The sequence below is a fragment of the Takifugu flavidus genome, chromosome 21 (assembly GCF_003711565.1).
Source record: "Takifugu flavidus isolate HTHZ2018 chromosome 21, ASM371156v2, whole genome shotgun sequence".
NCBI lineage: Eukaryota > Metazoa > Chordata > Actinopteri > Tetraodontiformes > Tetraodontidae > Takifugu > Takifugu flavidus.
The window spans coordinates 8,330,697-8,348,722 of NC_079540.1; the positions used below are offsets into that span (position 1 = coordinate 8,330,697).

The window sequence follows — 18,026 nt, forward strand, 5'->3', positions numbered from 1 at the left end:
GTCAAGAAAAGAAAATGAAAAGTGCAAAATGTTTTCAAATGTTTGTTGGGGGCAAAATGAGAGCAGAAATCCAAGAAATATGGAGAAATATTACTTTATTTCTCAGAGTTCATTATTCTTTACATGCATTTCCATACATGAAAAAGGCTTTGGTTTTCCATACATTAATACATGTTAATATAGTTTTTTGTTATTTTTTTACTTGCTCAAGCTAAGAGTAATGCGAGTTGCCTCCAGAGCCAGACATGTTCTCCCCATTGGTCCTGGTTCAAGATGTCTTGTCTTTGCACTGACTGAGGATCTCCTGCATCTTCTCCTGGATTTTCTTCATCTTTCCTTCCCATTTTTCCTTCATCCCATCTTCATCGTCCTCTGTAACAGCTGTATAGGCCATGAGTGCGATGAGGCCCATTTGTAAGAGGTGGGCAATGTGTGAACAGTGGCTCTCCATGATCTCCCGATCACCATCGCAGTTGTCCAGGTACACCTGCAGGAGGGCTCTTCCAAACAGCTTGTTACCCATGATGCCATTGTAGTATTCATCCAGGCTCAGGTCACCTTTGTCTTTCTCATAGATCTTTTTAAACCTCTTCATGTGACGCTTTGAGTTGGCTGGATCTCTTTTGACACATGCGACCATGTCGTTGAAAGAAGAATACTGGTGTTTGATGCGCTCTTCGTACTTGCCATATGTTTCATTGACTTCATCAATACGGATCTTCTTGAGGCAAAGATAGTTCTTTTGGGAGATGCTCTCTAGTTTGTTGTTGATCTCCTGAAAGCCCTCGTCTAGAGCATGGCCCTCTTCATCATATAGGCCCTTTCGAGCCACACCCACCAGTGAGGACACTATACCAAATATAGGGTTAATAGAAGAAGCAAATGATGACACTTTCTCGATACAGTGCAGCACCTGGGCCACTGTTTTCCTGATTTGCCCCACATTGGCCATCACCTTTGTTCCTCCTGTGATAAGAGTCACGCCTGTGAGCAGGAGAGAATAAAACATGTGAGAATAAAATACAGGTTTTTAGTTTCATTTCCTCTCAGCGCTTCAGCTACTTGAAACGTCGCTGCTACCAGGGCCCACATGTCCCCAGCTGTTGAACGAAGAAGGTGTCGGGTTGCTTGTTAGCAGGAGCAACAGGTCAGCAACTGAGCGGAGCAGGAGGTCTTTAAATAATGGACACAGTCAACTTTTATCATTCTGAGATCTGTTGTCATAACATTAAAACGCAATAATGGAGCGTTAAATAAATGTATGGTTTACTTGCTGAAGGATTGTTTGAGTTTATATTTGTAGATCAAATACTTGATCTAATACCCCTGGCCCAGTATATTTATGGCATTTCTGTTACTGCAAAAGAAGCATAGTTAAGTTGCTCAGATTAATAGCCATTAATGACAACAATATAAACATGCTGCACATGTGAACTTGATCAGATGTAAAATATTCTGAGAGTACAAGAACTTTTAATACTGCTACATCTTTTTAGTCTCCCCTTTGTTTTGTATCAACGTTTGTACCTTTGACTGTTTTTAATGGAAACATTGGAAATATTGGATGGAACTGTCTGGACACACAGGCAAAACAAAGCCAAACTCTCGTACATATTTCTCATAGTTTCGGTATCAATCAGGGTTGTCGGTGCTGTCCTGCTGGAAATAAATTCTCTGAAACAACAGTGGGTGTGTCTTAGTAGTACTGCAGGAAATACTGGAAATAAACATGACATGTGATCTGCCCTCCTCGCCATCCTTGGTAACTTGGACAATTAGACAGTAACCATTTCCACCTTTAACTCTAACTGCAGTCCAGTGACGTGCGGTGAGGTTCATGGCTGGTGAGGCACTGACTCCTCAAGTCAGATTTTTGATTGTAAGAACTGAAAGAAACATCGTATTTAACTATTTTTCCAACAGCATACAACTACTGATCATGCTTGATATCCCATTAGCATTCCTCTTTCAATTACACTCACAAACCAACACAAACATATACACAGGAGCATATTTGTCCTATAAAGAACTTTCTTTTATAGCTATGGATAGAGCCCCATCTTGTGTTTTAAGAAATTCATATATACTGTAAACAAATTAAAATGCAGAGATGTGTGCAGCACAAATTTTATTTTGACCAACAGTAAAAATTTCTGTTATTTTTCAAACTTTAAATTCTGGTGCTTCAATACATTTTCATAAAGTTTGCCTATTAAAATGAGCCAGCGCTGCAGCGAGAAAGCACCTGCCAGCCTGCGTACGCCCCCTTGAGTTGAGGCAGAGTACTGCCTGACTCACCTGCTGACTTTTCTCTGCACTTTATTGTGCGTTCAGCAGGAATAGTTCTCTCACACATGCATAAAAGACATTAAATAGACTGCAGAAAGCCATGATGTATATCGACTATTTCTGTAAAGTTCATATTAGCGATATGCTGAGGAACAAAAACTGGCACACGTCATGTAACCCAGTTTGGATTGGATCAGGCAGTCAGACGTGAGGCACAGTTCGCCCTGCCTCACCCGGGATGTCTGCCCTGGTTTTGATCGGAACAACTCAAATTCGGCAATTTTTACTCAATAAAATGGCAAAATGCGTAGTCATACTCCAAATGCTTTTTTAACACATATCAGAGGAAAATATTAATATTTATTATGTACACTCTTCTTTCTTTTTTTGGTCCGCACGTCACTGCTGCAGTCCATTTCACTGTTTGTTTTAAAGCCTGTCTACTTCATTTCCTGATTCCTAGCCTTACATGCAAAACGGAACGACCATCTTCTACACTTGTTTCCTCGGTTCTAGGCAACGCCATCTCTCCAAGGTTAAGTATATCTCAGAGAACTGACATCAAAGCATCAAGACAAAACATGTTCGCTCACCTGAGAGAAAGTTATTAGTGTCCTTCTGCTTACTGCAACCGTCTGATTCCCTCTTTTTAATCACTTTCCTCCCTAATCAAGGAAGATTGACCCCTTTCTGCTGAATAAGGAAGCAAAGACCAAAAGTGACTCATGCTCGGCCTGTGCTGATTAAATGAGAGGAGTGATTGACATGAGACGCTGCTGATGGCTCCAACTGCTCACCCGCATCATGTCCTGGAGGCAGTAGAAGCTGGGGCTGCCGGCACTGTGCACAGGCTTGCTGTTGTCTGTCCAGGACACATTTCCAATATGTTACATCAACATAGTAAATATTATTTGAGCATCCTTCTCTTTACTCACCTTTAACACTAACTGGCACAACAAAGAGAGGCGCCTCCTTCCCTTCATTTTCTCCTTCCAGAGGGAATTTCTTCATGTACACCACGCGCTTTCCTGAAACAAACAAACAAACAAACAAACAAACAAACAAACAAACAAACAACAAACAAACACTGGGGTTTGATCAGTGGTTTCTAATCTGACTGAGACATTGGTTATTTAAACTCACCTATGAAGCCCTGGTTATTGGATATCGGTCTCACTGTTGCGTCAACATAATCCAAGATGGATCTGGATTTCTCTCCTCCTGCTTGGATCTTTGTTGCCAGGAGAACTTTTTTTCTCTTCTTCTCCTTGCCCTCCAAGGGCAGTTCATCAGCAAAATCTTTACAGACAGAGAACAGCTGGAGATAAATGCCAGTCTTGCATAGCGGTGGAATGTCATTTGCCCTTGAAAAGATTTGAGGTGACTATCCAGGCCTGCAGCTCATCTGCTGCCTGATCTCTCCGTTTACCTCATAAGCTTTGGCTCTATACTCTTTCGAGCTCTGGCTGACTTGGCTCTTTGGGCGAATGACAGCCACAAACACATCTTCCAGGCTGTCCTCGTTGCCCATGCTGATGCTTCCTCAGTCCTGGCACGACATTCTATACAGGGGCCAGATGCTGTGGAGTGGCATCCCTGAACAAGAGGGGAGGAAAAAGCCGTCATTTTAAGGACTTCGTCATAAGAGCCAGAAGACATCAAGATGTGAATCTGATATAGTGGCGGTAGCATCAGCCATCGATGCGGAAGGGGACAGAAACAGGCTAAACAAACCAGTGAAGGGGGGACGGGGGTGGGAAGAGGATGTTGGTGAAGCTGGCGTCAGTCAGGAGCATCATCTCTCACCCCCTGCAGGGACCGCGGGGGCCTGAAGCACCGCTTTCAGCCTCAGACTGTTGCACCCAGAGCAGGAAGGAAAACTCTCGCAGGTCGTGCTTCTCCAACCGCAAAAGACTGAGCAATAATACTGAAGCCTTTTATCTACACCTTCGCTTTCTTTTCATTTTAATTCACTTCCCTTCAGTTTCCGAAAACTTTAATTCACACACTTTTGTTTTCAAATGTTTGTTGGGGGTAAAATGAGAGCAGAAATCCAAGAAATATGGAGAAATATTACTTTATTTCTCAGAGTTCATTGTCTGTTTCCACATAGTTCTGAGTGTTGGTAGTGGTGGTGTAGCTGTGGTCTCATGAAACTTTTAAAGTGAAAACACAGAATGGGTTTGTTAACTGAGAATAACCAGTATTGAGTGTTTCAATTGGACTAAAATATTCACTTTATATTTTGGGCTTTTAGCAATTTTCTTACAAACAAAATATGGCTTTAAATTATTGGGTTCATACTTTTCACATCTACACATCCTAGCTAACAATTTACACATCTTAACCAACTAAATGTTTGTACATTTTTAACTATAGAGATTGTATAAAATATACAATGCAGTGCAATATATACAGTGCATATATTGATGCACCATGATGCACAGCAACTAAAATTTAGCAGTCTCTTTGAAAGTTAATCTAAACCTGGATAAAATTATTCTTTACATGCATTTCCACACATGAAAAGGCTTTGGTTTTCCTTACATTATACATGTTAATATAGTTGGTTTTTTTTTAACTTGGTCCAGCTAAGAGTAATGCGAGTTGCCTCCAGAGCCAGACATGTTCTCCCCATTGGTCCTGGTTCAAGATGTCTTGTCTTTGCACTGACTGAGGATCTCCTGCATCTTCTCCTGGATTTGCTCCACCCTTCCTGCCCATTTTTCCTTCACCTCATCTTCATCGTCCTCTGTAACAGCTGTATAGGCCATGAGTGCGATGAGGCCAATTTGGAAGAGGTGGGCAATGTGTGAACAGTGGCTCTCCATGATCTCCCGATCACCATCGCAGTTGGCCAGGTACACCTGCAGGAGGGCTCTTCCAAACAGCTTGGTACCCATGATGCCACGGTAGTATTCATCCAGGCTCAGGTCACTTTTGTCTTTCTCATAGATCTTTTCAAAGGTCTCCATGTAACGCTTTGAGTTGTCTGGATCTTTTTTGACACGTGCGACCATGTCGTTGAAAGAAGAATACTGGTGTTTGATGTACTCTTCGTACTTGCCATATGTTTCATTGACTTCATCAATACGGATCTTCTTGAGGCAAAGGTAGTTCTTTTGGGAGATGCTCTCTAGTTTGCTGTTGATCTCCTGAAAGTCCTTGTCTAGAGCATGGCCCTCTTCATCAAACAGGCCCTTTCGAGCCACACCCACCAGTTTGGACACTATACCAAATATAGGGTCAATAGAAGAAGCAAATGACGACACTTTCTCGATACAGCGCAGCACCTGGGCCGCTGTTTTCCTGATTTCCCCCGCATTGGCCATCACCTCTGTTCCTCCTGCGATAAGAGTCACGCCTGTGAGCAGGAGAGAATATCCAAGGTAGTTTTCTCTGTCAACTGGACTGGGTTTCTTCTCTTGAAGACGTTTCGCCTTCTATCCAGAAGGCTTCTTCAGTTCTGAAATCGCTGGGGAGAGAGCTTGAAAATATATAGCCCCTGTGGACCATTTGCATGCTAATGATCCGGGTGGTCACCTGAGAGTCGTTAGCAGGGTCGTTGGTCGGGTCGTTCACCTAGTTTCTGTTGAGGTGTCTCCCCTCTGTCTGCTGGGTCACATGGTGATGAGTCACTGGGTCTCCTGGAATGGTGTGAATGTTTGTTTTGCTGTTGGAAGGAGTGGAGGACTGCATTGTATGTGGGTGATAGGAAGTGCCTCAGGCCACCACCTCTGTTCAAGGATGGTTTCTCCAATTTAACATGGATAGCTTCCTTAACCCCCCTTTCAAACCAGCGGTCTTCTCTGGCCAGTATCCTTACTTGGCTGTCCTCGAAGGAGTGCCCACTCTCCTTTAAGTGTAAGTGGACTGCTGAATCCTGACCCGAAGAGGTGGCACGTCTGTGTTGTGCCATTCTTCTGTGGAGAGGTTGTTTGGTTTCCCCAATGTACAGTTCCTTGCATTCCTCCTGGCACTGTACAGCATAAACAACATTACTTTGTTTGGGTCTTGGTGTCTTGTCCTTTGGGTGTACTAACCTCTGTCTGAGAGTGTTGCTGGGTTTGAAAGGAGAGAATTATATTTTTCAGGAGAGAATAAAACATGTGAGAATAAAATACAGGTTTTTAGTTTCATTTCCTCTCAGCGCTTCAGCTACTTGAAACGTCGCTGCTACCAGGGCCCACATGTCCCCAGCTGTTGAACGAAGAAGGTGTCGGGTTGCTTGTTAGCAGGAGCAACAGGTCAGCAACTGAGCGGAGCAGGAGGTCTTTAAATAATGGACACAGTCAACTTTTATCATTCTGAGATCTGTTGTCATAACATTAAAACGCAATAATGGAGCGTTAAATAAATGTATGGTTTACTTGCTGAAGGATTGTTTGAGTTTATATTTGTAGATCAAATACTTGATCTAATACCCCTGGCCCAGTATATTTATGGCATTTCTGTTACTGCAAAAGAAGCATAGTTAAGTTGCTCAGATTAATAGCCATTAATGACAACAATATAAACATGCTGCACATGTGAACTTGATCAGATGTAAAATATTCTGAGAGTACAAGAACTTTTAATACTGCTACATCTTTTTAGTCTCCCCTTTGTTTTGTATCAACGTTTGTGCCTTTGACTGTTTTTAATGGAAACATTGGAAATATTGGATGGAACTGTCTGGACACACAGACAAAACAAAGCCAAACTCTTGTACATATTTCTCATAGTTTCGGTATCAATCAGGGTTGTCGGTGCTGTCCTGCTGGAAATAAATTCTCTGGAACAACAGTGGGTGTGTCTTAGTAGTACTGCAGGAAATACTGGAAATAAACATGACATGTGATCTGCCCTCCTCGCCATCCTTGGTAACTTGGACAATTAGACAGTAACCATTTCCACCTTTAACTCTAACTGCAGTCCAGTGACGTGCGGTGAGGTTCATGGCTGGTGAGGCACTGACTCCTCAAGTCAGATTTTTGATTGTAAGAACTGAAAGAAACATCGTATTTAACTATTTTTCCAACAGCATACAACTACTGATCATGCTTGATATCCCATTAGCATTCCTCTTTCAATTACACTCACAAACCAACACAAACATATACACAGGAGCATATTTGTCCTATAAAGAACTTTCTTTTATAGCTATGGATAGAGCCCCATCTTGTGTTTTAAGAAATTCATATATACTGTAAACAAATTAAAATGCAGAGATGTGTGCAGCACAAATTTTATTTTGACCAACAGTAAAAATTTCTGTTATTTTTCAAACTTTAAATTCTGGTGCTTCAATACATTTTCATAAAGTTTGCCTATTAAAATGAGCCAGCGCTGCAGCGAGAAAGCACCTGCCAGCCTGCGTACGCCCCCTTGAGTTGAGGCAGAGTACTGCCTGACTCACCTGCTGACTTTTCTCTGCACTTTATTGTGCGTTCAGCAGGAATAGTTCTCTCACACATGCATAAAAGACATTAAATAGACTGCAGAAAGCCATGATGTATATCGACTATTTCTGTAAAGTTCATATTAGCGATATGCTGAGGAACAAAAACTGGCACACGTCATGTAACCCAGTTTGGATTGGATCAGGCAGTCAGACGTGAGGCACAGTTCGCCCCTGCCTCACCCGGGATGTCTGCCCTGGTTTTGATCGGAACAACTCAAATTCGGCAATTTTTACTCAATAAAATGGCAAAATGCGTAGTCATACTCCAAATGCTTTTTTAACACATATCAGAGGAAAATATTAATATTTATTTATGTACACTCTTCTTTCTTTTTTTGGTCCGCACGTCACTGCTGCAGTCCATTTCACTGTTTGTTTTAAAGCCTGTCTACTTCATTTCCTGATTCCTAGCCTTACATGCAAAACGGAACGACCATCTTCTACACTTGTTTCCTCGGTTCTAGGCAACGCCATCTCTCCAAGGTTAAGTATATCTCAGAGAACTGACATCAAAGCATCAAGACAAAACATGTTCGCTCACCTGAGAGAAAGTTATTAGTGTCCTTCTGCTTACTGCAACCGTCTGATTCCCTCTTTTTAATCACTTTCCTCCCTAATCAAGGAAGATCGGCCCCTTTCTGCTGAATAAGGAAGCAAAGACCGAAAGTGACTCATGCTCGGCCTGTGTTAATTAAATGAGAGGAGTGATTGACATGAGACGCTGCTGATGGCTCCAACTGCTCACCCGCATCATGTCCTGGAGGCAGTAGAAGCTGGGGCTGCCGGCACTGTGCACAGGCTTGCTGTTGTCTGTCCAGGACACATTTCCAATATGTTACATCAACATAGTAAATATTATTTGAGCATCCTTCTCTTTACTCACCTTTAACACTAACTGGCACAACAAAGAGAGGCGCCTCCTTCCCTTCATTTTCTCCTTCCAGAGGGAATTTCTTCATGTACACCACGCGCTTTCCTGAAACAAACAAACAAACAAACAAACAAACAAACAAACAAACAAACACTGGGGTTTGATCAGTGGTTTCTAATCTGACTGAGACGTTGGTTATTTAAACTCACCTATGAAGCCCTGGTTATTGGATATCGGTCTCACTGTTGCGTCAACATAATCCAAGATGGATCTGGATTTCTCTCCTCCTGCTTGGATCTTTGTTGCCAGGAGAACTTTTTTTCTCTTCTTCTCCTTGCCCTCCAAGGGCAGTTCATTCAGCAAAATCTTGACAGACAGAGAACAGCTGGAGATAAATGCCAGTCTTGCATAGCGGTTGAATGTCATTTGCCCTTGAAAAGATTTGAGGTGACTGTCCAGGCCTGCAGCTCATCTGCTGCCTGATCTCTCCGTTTACCTCATAAGCTTTGGCTCTATACTCTTTCGAGCTCTGGCTGACTTGGCTCTTTGGGCGAATGACAGCCACAAACACATCTTCCAGGCTGTCCTCGTTGCCCATGCTGATGCTTCCTCAGTCCTGGCACGACATCCTATACAGGGGCCAGATGCTGTGGAGTGGCATCCCTGAACAAGAGGGGAGGAAAAAGCCGTCATTTTAAGGACTTCGTCATAAGAGCCAGAAGACATCAAGATGTGAATCTGATATAGTGGCGGTAGCATCAGCCATCGATGCGGAAGGGGACAGAAACAGGCTAAACAAACCAGTGAGGGGGGACGGGGGTGGGAAGAGGATGTTGGTGAAGCTGGCGTCAGTCAGGAGCATCATCTCTCACCCCCTGCAGGGACCGCGGGGGCCTGAAGCACCGCTTTCAGCCTCAGACTGTTGCACCCAGAGCAGGAAGGAAAACTCTCGCAGGTCGTGCTTCTCCAACCGCAAAAGACTGAGCAATAATACTGAAGCCTTTTATCTACACCTTCGCTTTCTTTTCATTTTAATTCACTTCCCTTCAGTTTCCGAAAACTTTAATTCACACACTTTTGGTCAAGAAAAGAAAATGAAAAGTTCAAAATGTTTTCAAATGTTTGTTGGGGGTAAAATGAGAGCAGAAATCCAAGAAATATGGAGAAATATTACTTTATTTCTCAGAGTTCATTGTCTGTTTCCACATAGTTCTGAGTGTTGGTAGTGGTGGTGTAGCTGTGGTCTCATGAAACTTTTAAAGTGAAAACACAGAATGGGTTTGTTAACTGAGAATAACCAGTATTGAGTGTTTCAATTGGACTAAAATATTCACTTTATATTTTGGGCTTTTAGCAATTTTTTTACAAACAAAATATGGCTTTAAATTATTGGGTTCATACTTTTCACATCTACACATCCTAGCTAACAATTTACACATCTTAACCAACTAAATGTTTGTACATTTTTAACTATAGAGATTGTATAAAATATACAATGCAGTGCAATATATACAGTGCATATATTGATGCACCATGATGCACAGCAACTAAAATTTAGCAGTCTCTTTGAAAGTTAATCTAAACCTGGATAAAATTATTCTTTACATGCATTTCCACACATGAAAAAGGCTTTGGTTTTCCTTACATTTATACATGTTAATATAGTTGGTTTTTTTTTTAACTTGGTCCAGCTAAGAGTAATGCGAGTTGCCTCCAGAGCCAGACATGTTCTCCCCATTGGTCCTGGTTCAAGATGTCTTGTCTTTGCACTGACTGAGGACCTCCTGCATCTTCTCCTGGATTTGCTCCACCCTTCCTGCCCATTTTTCCTTCACCTCATCTTCATCGTCCTCTGTAACAGCTGTATAGGCCATGAGTGCGATGAGGCCCATTTGGAAGAGGTGGGCAATGTGTGAACAGTGGCTCTCCATGATCTCCCGATCACCATCGCAGTTGTCCAGGTACACCTGCAGGAGGGCTCTTCCAAACAACAGCTTGGTACCCATGATGCCACGGTAGTATACATCCAGGCTCAGGTCACCTTTGTCTTTCTCATAGATCTTTTCAAAGGTCTCCATGTAACGCTTTAAGTTGTCTGGATCTTTTTTGACACGTGCGACCATGTCGTTGAAAGAAGAATACTGGTGTTTGATGTACTCTTCGTACTTGCCATATGTTTCATTGACTTCATCAATACGGATCTTCTTGAGGCAAAGGTAGTTCTTTTGGGAGATGCTCTCTAGTTTGCTGTTGATCTCCTGAAAATCCTTGTCTAGAGCATGGCCCTCTTCATCAAGCAGGCCCTTTCGAGCCACACCCACCAGTGAGGACACTATACCAAATATAGGGTCAATAGAAGAAGCGAATGATGACACTTTCTCGACACAGCACAGCACCTGGGCCGCTGTTTTCCTGATCTGCCCCGCATTGGCCATCACCGCTGTTCCTCCTGCGATAAGATTCACGCCTGTGAGCAGGAGAGAATAAAACATGTGAGAATAAAATACAGGTTTTTAGTTTCATTTCCTCTCAACGCTTCTTGCTGAATCTGTCATTTTAAACTAATTATCTAACACTCAAAAGGATTGTTTGAGTTTATATTTGTAGATGAAATACTTGATCTAATACCCCTGGCCCAGTATATTTATGGCATTTCTGTTACTGCAAAAGAAGCATAGTTAAGTTGCTCAGATTAATAGCCATTAATGACAACAATATAAACATGCTGCACATGTGAACTTGATCAGATGTAAAATATTAGAGTACAAGAACTTTTAATACTGCTACATCTTTTTAATTTCCCCTTTGTTTTGTATCAACGTTTGTACCTTTGACTGTTGTTAATGGAAACATTGGAAATATTGGATGGAACTGTCTGGACACACAGACAAAACAAAGCCAAACTCTCGTACATATTTCTCATAGTTTCGGTATCAATCAGGGTTGTCGGTGCTGTCCTGCTGGAAATAAATTCTCTGGAACAACAGTGGGTGTGTCTTAGTAGTACTGCAGGAAATACTGGAAATAAACATGACATGTGATCTGCCCTCCTCGCCATCCTTGGTAACTTGGACAATTAGACAGTAACCATTTCCACCAATCCATTTTCGCTGTTTGTTTTAAAGCCTGTCTACTTCATTTCCTGATTCCTAGCCTTACATGCAAAACGGAACGACCATCTTCTACACTTGTTTCCTCGGTTCTAGGCAACGCCATCTCTCCAAGGTTAAGTATATCTCAGAGAACTGACATCAAAGCATCAGGACAAAACATGTTCGCTCACCTGAGAGAAAGTTATTAGTGTCCTTCTGTCTATTGCAACCGTCTGACTCCCTTTTCGACCATTTTCCTCCCTAATCAAGGAAGAACAGCCTCTTCCTGCCAAATAAGGAAGTAAAGACAGGAAGTGACTCATGCTCGGCCTGTGCTGATTGGATGAGAGGAGTGATTGACATGGGCCGCTGCTGATGGCTCCTATTCGATACCGCATCACAGGTGATGGATGAGTTTTCTTTTCATGACGATCTTGTTGTTGTATTTATTCTATTTCTTTCTTGGTAGAGTCGCAGAAGTTGTCAAGGTCCTTTGTTCTGAGGCTCAGGATGTATGCTGCTATGTGAAGGAAGTCGAGGGAGAAGTTCCTGAACTATAGGCATTTGCAAGATCCAGCCAAACCAAATGAGATCTGGTTTGGATTTGCTCCCACATCATGGCACACTGTTCCATGCAACCGGGAAACCCTGGGACGCCCATCACCTGGCAAGTGGTGTCGATGTAATTATTTGCCACGAGGGAGGCAGTCATTTGTGCTGCGAGCAGCGTCAAGAACCCTGATCCTCTCTGCTGTCCTCAGGTGTGGCTTTTCTCCATGACTTCTGAAACAGGTGTGGTTCCTTTACCAGCTGGAGGTTTTGGTTCTCTTGTCTCTCAGGCTGGTTAAGACTGTGACTCATTCTCTGCCTTCCTCCTAGACAACATGGACAAAGATGTTCAGCGTGTCCGTTATGGTGTGTTTGAGGGAGTTCTGCAAAGTGCTTTGGCCTCTTCAGCGTTTCTCCTGTGGAAACTCCTCAGAGTTTGTTGTGTGGGATAGACTGGAGATGGTTGATGCCTCTCAACCTGTGGCTGTTGGGAGAGGATCCAGCCTTCTGGTGACCCTCTGACGAATGAGCGGCTGTCAACATAAAAATGAAGTGCTCATTTCTGCCATTCTGTCAAGTTATCTGGCCTGATTGTTTCATAAAGCTGCTGGAATGTATTTACATGCAACAAGTATTACCAGCTGACCAAATAGTCAGCAAGGACATATGTTAGGTAATGTTTAACTCCTAATTGATATGAGGAAAACACGTGCACAGTTTTCCATCTCCCATGTCTCACTCACAAACACACACACCCAACACACACTTTGTGAAATGATGCTCAACTTTGTTTCTGTAAAGTTACCAGGTTGTGGATGCTGATTAAAAATGAATTCTACCCAAAACCTTGTCTCTGTTGTATGCTAATAAACAACAAATAAAGAATAAAGGCAAACCTGATTTTTAACACCAACAGAGCAGAACCTTTGCACCATGTCTGTGAGGCAGCAGAAAGCTTTATTCACTTCATTTCATTTAAAGTATTTCAAATCTCAGATGTCAGAGTAATCTATTTTAAATTGCAGCAACTAATTTTTAACAAAACTGCACAGTGAGGGAACATTCGGTAAGTTTTGCTCATCTTTGGGATCCTCTGAAGCACATTTGTCAGACAAAATGATTTCCTCTGGCCCAAACACACCTGCTATTCCCACCCCTGCTCTGCACGCATGTGCACAGCTGCTTTCCTGTGGTAGTTCCCACAATAACGACACACTGGCCACTTTATGTGTGACCCTCCACTTGGCTCATTCTCTCCCAGCCCCTCTTTCTGTCCCTGGTCATTTGGACACGACTGAAGACCGGCGGCTTCTGGTTTTAGGTATGGAGCACAGTGCAGTACATCAGCAGCTTTGACGTAGTAGTGGCTCACAGTCTGCTTCAGTTTTGGGGATAAAAGGTTTAAGCCTGCCATTGAAATGCTCTGGTGGTGTGAGCAGAGGTCAAACTCAGCCTGGGCGGATTCTGAATTATTTTTCCTTTCTCTTGTTGAATAAAGGCTCAGCCATCGGAACCCATCAAATATGAAGAAGACGCAGATGATAATCCACCTGATTGCACTATCAGGGTGAGTGAACTCGTCATAAATTATTTTCATTTTGCTACTATAGATGGCCCAAAATTACTACAATTAATTCTAAATATAAGCCTGCTTTTTTAAAAACTCTTTGAAATACATTTATACATTTTGTATATCTCTATCTTTAAAACACTCAACAAGATGCAGGAGGAATGACCTACCTCCCTATCTTAGGTCGAAGTCAAAGGACCTTTATGCAGAGTCCTGCTTTCTTTTTTAAATCAGTTAATTTATTATGCCGGATTATGTTTTGCCTTTATGTTAAGGTTGTTTATTTTCCCATTCTTTGTGTGGTTCTGTGTGTTCACCTCATGACTTCGCTGATGTCACCTGTGTCTAATCGTCTCCTCCCCTTCCTGTTAAACATTCTTCCCTTTCCTTTTGTGCCACATCGTGCAAGGAGCTAATGTGTGTATTCCTAGTGACATCGCACCCGTTTTGGTACCGCTTTAAGATCAGCAAAGCATATTTTGGCTAGTTTGTTTAGACTGACCAACGGTTGAAAAAATAGCCTTTAAACCCATTTTCTGGCAGTGGAATCTAATCTTTGGTTTTCACAGATTTTGAATAATTCCACAAATCCGCCTGATTATAATTTCTGTCTTTAGCTAAAACAAATAGAAGGAATATTAAAATAGAAATTCCCATTATGAACAGTTCTAGACGCCAAAAGCCTTTGACCTTTAACAAGATCTTGGCTGGATGGATTTGCTATAAATATTTTCCTTCTAATGAGCCCTGATCTGTTTTAGAATCATTGGTTTGAGTCACGGTGCTATTCAGAGGCCGGACTATGATGATACACCTACCCCTGAGTTCCTCAACCCATCCTGGATGGCGAGCATCCCTGATGAACGGCCACTTTCTCATGTCACCATGCCGGGGACCCACAACACCATGGCCTTGTACGGTGGCGTGTACGCCGAGTGCCAAACCTGGAGTCTGGCCTCCCAGCTCAGAGCTGGCGTGCGCTTCCTAGATATCCGTGTGCGTCATGTCAAGGGGAACCTCACCATTCACCACGGGGTGTCTTATCAGCGGGCGCACTTTGGCCAAGTACTGGAGGGCGTGGCTGTCTTCCTCCAGGATTTCCCAAGCGAAACAGTGCTGATGCGCGTGAAAGAGGAGTTCAGTGAGACAGGAGACATTTACGGTGCCGTGGTTGACTTCATCCACCGCTACGCTCACTGGAACCTGCTGTGGCACAGCAGGCTGGTGCCAACCATGGGAGAGGCCCGAGGAAAACTCATCATCCTTCAGGACTTCTCTGGACCAGACTTGGGCATGCGCTATGCTTCCCTGGACATCGCCGACGACTGGAAGGTACAAAAACTAAAACACACAATCAAAGCATCACAAACAGAATTACATATTAGAAAGTCAATTATGTGATTGAAAATTTTATATAAATACACATTTTGTTCGAAGACATTGTGCAATAAAGTGTTCCTCGATAAGCCTTAACTTTAAAATCCGCAGGGATACAGTGGTCCAGGAATCTGTCTGGATAGTGTTTTGGTGTTATAGCGACTAACATATACCTTAAAAAACATTGCAAAGTACACACAATAGAACCAAATATAGAACAGAGGCCCAGCATCACATGACCTAGAGGAACTACTGGTGTCCATCTGACTCGGCAAAGAATTTCTGTCCATTTGTTGCAAAGAAATATAAGACATGATTTTGACACTGTGGTGTAAGCCTACATGCTTTCCCCATAGGTGCCCACACTTTCAAATGTGGAGGAGAAATGGAAGAGTGTCTATGACCACCTGGAGGCTGCACCGACAGGAAACATGGCCCAGATTTTCCTCACGTACAGCAGCGGAGCTGGTGTGTTTGCTCACCCCAGGGCCGTAGCACTGTGCGTCAATCCGATGCTCTACGACTACCTTGAGGCCAAGACTGACCTGAACCAGCGTCTGGGAATCATTTGTATGGACTTCCCTGCTGCTCCTATCATTCAAATGATTATTGACTTCCAGTTAAAGTCCAGGTTTTAACCCACACAAAGATTGATTGAAATATCCAGTTTCTTTACTGGAAAAGAAGATGAAAAAACAGGAAGACCGAAATCACCTCGGTGAGTTAATGTAATCAATGAACAACTCAACTTAAATGAAGTTTGGAAATGTAGTACAGCTTCTTTACTGTTTGCAGATTAAACCTTTAATCACATAAACCTGAAAACCAGTGAAAATAAATTGCTATGGAAACTGCTGCCGTGTCTTTTATTTGCTTTTTACAACGCTGGCAAAATAAGATGTATGAACCTCTGCTTGTCTCAGAGTGGCCATGCTGTTGTGGAGATACGTGGCGCCAGGTTATGTTTGCTCTGTTTATTGGGCTGAGAGGAGGTGACAAGCTAGTAGGAAAGAAATGGATCAATCTTTGCATCACAAACCACATTCAACCGCCATGCGGCTCTTTCAGGGTTGCAGAATTATTTGCAGAATTTGAGCCACATTCACAAAAAAGTTGATTTTACTTCTGATTTATACCCGCAATCAATTGCCGATTTCATGCATTAAGAGCGAATTGAAATTCATCTTATTTATTTATCATTATGAAGTGGCTTACAATTGGTATCTCCACATTATCCAATCATGTGTTTCCTCACACTCAAGCAGAGTGAGAGAACAGCTGAAATGCTTTATCTCATGTGTCTTAACATCCTGCAGAAAAAGGATGTGAAATGTTAAGAAATGCCCATCGCAAATTCATGGAGGTTTCAGAGCCAACTGGAATGGGTAAAACACTCTTCTTTTAGATGTTTATGTCCTCTCTAATTGTAACCAGACTTTTACTATTTATCACTGCAGAGGTAAACTCACATCTTGAGATGGAAGACAATCCTCATCGTGTCATAGTTATTTCAATAGTTGGTGAGAAATCTATCTTTTATTTTCGAGGAGACTTACATCATTTAAAAAAAAAAAATCTATAGATTTTTATTTGACTATCTGCTTTTTTCTTTCTTGTAGCTGTGCTGAATATCAGTACTTGGATGGTTATGTTAACAGGCATTGCTTTAGGTGTGTTTTAAGCACTGTAATCTTTTACTCTATTTATTCTTTATATCTGTAGTCAATGTCAATATTGACATTTTGTTTTGCTCTTTGCCTATTTGGCTCACCTGCCTAGGGGCGAAACATCTGGACCAGTGTCCAATACAGCCCAACATTCCCATGTACTTGATAGTGATGGGAGTGATCATCCTTCTTGCTCTGTTGCTGACCTACACAAGAACCATGTTCGAGAACCCGTTGGTCTTTGCTGTAGCCACGGGCTGCATGGTCTTCCTGCACTTCCACAATTTCTGCTGGCTCATCGCAGGTTGGATAATATATCACTATCACATTTGTGTAATTTACTGTATATACCAATTCTCTGTAATTTTTTTGATGAATCTTGATTGCAAAACATGAAACTATATTTATTGATATCATCAGATTCTACCAGTAGGAGGAAACAGCTATGTACAATTTAACCTGTAAAATCACCTTAGAACTTGATTAACATGCTAAATTTCTTCCTAGGCTCGGTCTGGATTTATTCTTTATATCCTCCAAACTACAATCCAGAAAATCTCTACTGCCACAAGACAACCTACCAGTTTGCCTTTGGTATGACCACTGCGGTGTGGGCCACTATGGGCTTCATGATTATCATTGGCTATTGTTTTGAATCGTTGCATGGCTGTAGGTCTGATGACAACATCATTTCTGACCAAATCCCATATGGTGCAACAGTATCAGAATCTGCAGCGGGTGATGTATGATTTTATTAATATGCAATGCTTTTACAGTGTATAAAACAGATATCTTTAAAGTAAGTTTGACAGGAATCTAATCTTTTGTGGAGCAAATTTGTGGTGCTGATTCAGATACATGCATAAGGTTGTTTCTTTTCTTGTTGCACATTGGAAAGTCATGGATGTTTGTATGTAAATTAAAACGTATTTTATTCACAGATTAGCTTTCTCTGTGCATGTAGATGTGTTTTGGTTTGTCTTTTGTTTTTCCTCTTGTAGCTATGATGATGATAACACAATAAAGATATGATGTCATTTTGGGGGTTTTTAATTGTGCATTCATATCTGCTGCTGTGTCGTTAACTGTTGCAAAAAGTGGCAATCCTAAAAAGTGGAAATCCTAAACATTTTTCACTTGGATAAAATATTTAAAATCAGGCATTTGT

General features: G+C 42.1%; 5 protein-coding genes across 6 annotated transcripts; 2 read left to right on the forward strand and 3 right to left on the reverse strand.

The window, feature by feature from the left end:
* Positions 1-78: 78 nt before the first annotated feature.
* LOC130518611 (protein rapunzel-like) lies at positions 79-8,403 on the reverse strand. Its single transcript, XM_057021358.1, has 6 exons — positions 8,394-8,403; positions 3,719-3,885; positions 3,433-3,588; positions 3,225-3,317; positions 3,087-3,155; positions 79-984 (listed from the first exon to the last, which is right to left on the reverse strand). Exons 4-6 carry the CDS (start codon positions 3,298-3,300, stop codon positions 269-271), a joined length of 861 nt encoding a protein of 286 aa, XP_056877338.1. The 5' UTR covers positions 3,301-3,317; positions 3,433-3,588; positions 3,719-3,885; positions 8,394-8,403; the 3' UTR covers positions 79-268.
* On the reverse strand, positions 4,351-9,616 carry LOC130518598 (protein rapunzel-like). The gene is made up of 5 exons (XM_057021327.1): positions 9,100-9,616; positions 8,813-8,969; positions 8,616-8,708; positions 8,478-8,546; positions 4,351-5,653 (listed from the first exon to the last, which is right to left on the reverse strand). Exons 1-5 carry the CDS (start codon positions 9,199-9,201, stop codon positions 4,938-4,940), a joined length of 1,137 nt encoding a protein of 378 aa, XP_056877307.1. The 5' UTR covers positions 9,202-9,616; the 3' UTR covers positions 4,351-4,937.
* A 145-nt stretch (positions 9,617-9,761) lies between these two features.
* Positions 9,762-12,020, reverse strand: rpz2 (rapunzel 2). Its single transcript, XM_057021368.1, has 2 exons — positions 11,887-12,020; positions 9,762-11,070 (listed from the first exon to the last, which is right to left on the reverse strand). The coding sequence occupies exon 2, from the start codon at positions 11,036-11,038 to the stop codon at positions 10,352-10,354; it is 687 nt and encodes a 228-aa protein (XP_056877348.1). The 5' UTR covers positions 11,039-11,070; positions 11,887-12,020; the 3' UTR covers positions 9,762-10,351.
* Positions 12,021-13,442: 1,422 nt separating this feature from the next.
* Positions 13,443-16,046, forward strand: si:dkey-266f7.9 (uncharacterized protein LOC100006223 homolog). Its single transcript, XM_057021354.1, has 4 exons — positions 13,443-13,565; positions 13,743-13,811; positions 14,576-15,146; positions 15,548-16,046. The coding sequence occupies exons 2-4, from the start codon at positions 13,768-13,770 to the stop codon at positions 15,827-15,829; spliced, it is 897 nt and encodes a 298-aa protein (XP_056877334.1). The 5' UTR covers positions 13,443-13,565; positions 13,743-13,767; the 3' UTR covers positions 15,830-16,046.
* Positions 16,047-16,488: 442 nt separating this feature from the next.
* Positions 16,489-17,895, forward strand: LOC130518620 (transmembrane protein 272-like). 2 transcript variants are annotated; one of them, XM_057021372.1, is made up of 5 exons: positions 16,489-16,576; positions 16,649-16,711; positions 16,811-16,861; positions 16,971-17,162; positions 17,366-17,895. In XM_057021372.1, exons 1-5 carry the CDS (start codon positions 16,522-16,524, stop codon positions 17,605-17,607), a joined length of 603 nt encoding a protein of 200 aa, XP_056877352.1. In that variant the 5' UTR covers positions 16,489-16,521; the 3' UTR covers positions 17,608-17,895. The 2 variants fall into 2 exon arrangements, with proteins under 2 accessions (XP_056877352.1, XP_056877354.1); XM_057021374.1 differs by lacking the exon at positions 16,811-16,861 and having other exon boundaries at positions 16,495-16,576.
* Positions 17,896-18,026: the final 131 nt, after the last annotated feature.

Excerpts from the sequence above, each read along its gene's own strand:
- LOC130518611 (XM_057021358.1), bottom strand. The coding sequence starts at position 3,300 with ATGAAGAAATTCCCTCTGGAAGGAGAAAATGAAGGGAAGGAGGCGCCT. Across the intron at positions 3,156-3,224 it reads TGTGCCAGTTAGTGTTAAAG|ACAGACAACAGCAAGCCTGT; the intron begins GTGAGTAAAGAG and ends AATGTGTCCTGG. Across the intron at positions 985-3,086 it reads GCCTCCAGGACATGATGCGG|GCGTGACTCTTATCACAGGA; the intron begins GTGAGCAGTTGG and ends TCCTGCTCACAG.
- LOC130518598 (XM_057021327.1), bottom strand. The coding sequence starts at position 9,201 with ATGGGCAACGAGGACAGCCTGGAAGATGTGTTTGTGGCTGTCATTCGC. Across the intron at positions 8,709-8,812 it reads CAATAACCAGGGCTTCATAG|GAAAGCGCGTGGTGTACATG; the intron begins GTGAGTTTAAAT and ends TGTTTGTTTCAG. Across the intron at positions 5,654-8,477 it reads GCCTCCAGGACATGATGCGG|GCGTGACTCTTATCGCAGGA; the intron begins GTGAGCAGTTGG and ends TCCTGCTCACAG.
- rpz2 (XM_057021368.1), bottom strand. The coding sequence starts at position 11,038 with ATGGCCAATGCGGGGCAGATCAGGAAAACAGCGGCCCAGGTGCTGTGC.
- si:dkey-266f7.9 (XM_057021354.1), top strand. The coding sequence starts at position 13,768 with ATGAAGAAGACGCAGATGATAATCCACCTGATTGCACTATCAGG. Across the intron at positions 13,812-14,575 it reads CACCTGATTGCACTATCAGG|AATCATTGGTTTGAGTCACG; the intron begins GTGAGTGAACTC and ends GATCTGTTTTAG. Across the intron at positions 15,147-15,547 it reads ACATCGCCGACGACTGGAAG|GTGCCCACACTTTCAAATGT; the intron begins GTACAAAAACTA and ends CTTTCCCCATAG.
- LOC130518620 (XM_057021372.1), top strand. The coding sequence starts at position 16,522 with ATGTTAAGAAATGCCCATCGCAAATTCATGGAGGTTTCAGAGCCAACT. Across the intron at positions 16,862-16,970 it reads GTTAACAGGCATTGCTTTAG|GGGCGAAACATCTGGACCAG; the intron begins GTGTGTTTTAAG and ends TCACCTGCCTAG. Across the intron at positions 17,163-17,365 it reads TTTCTGCTGGCTCATCGCAG|GCTCGGTCTGGATTTATTCT; the intron begins GTTGGATAATAT and ends ATTTCTTCCTAG.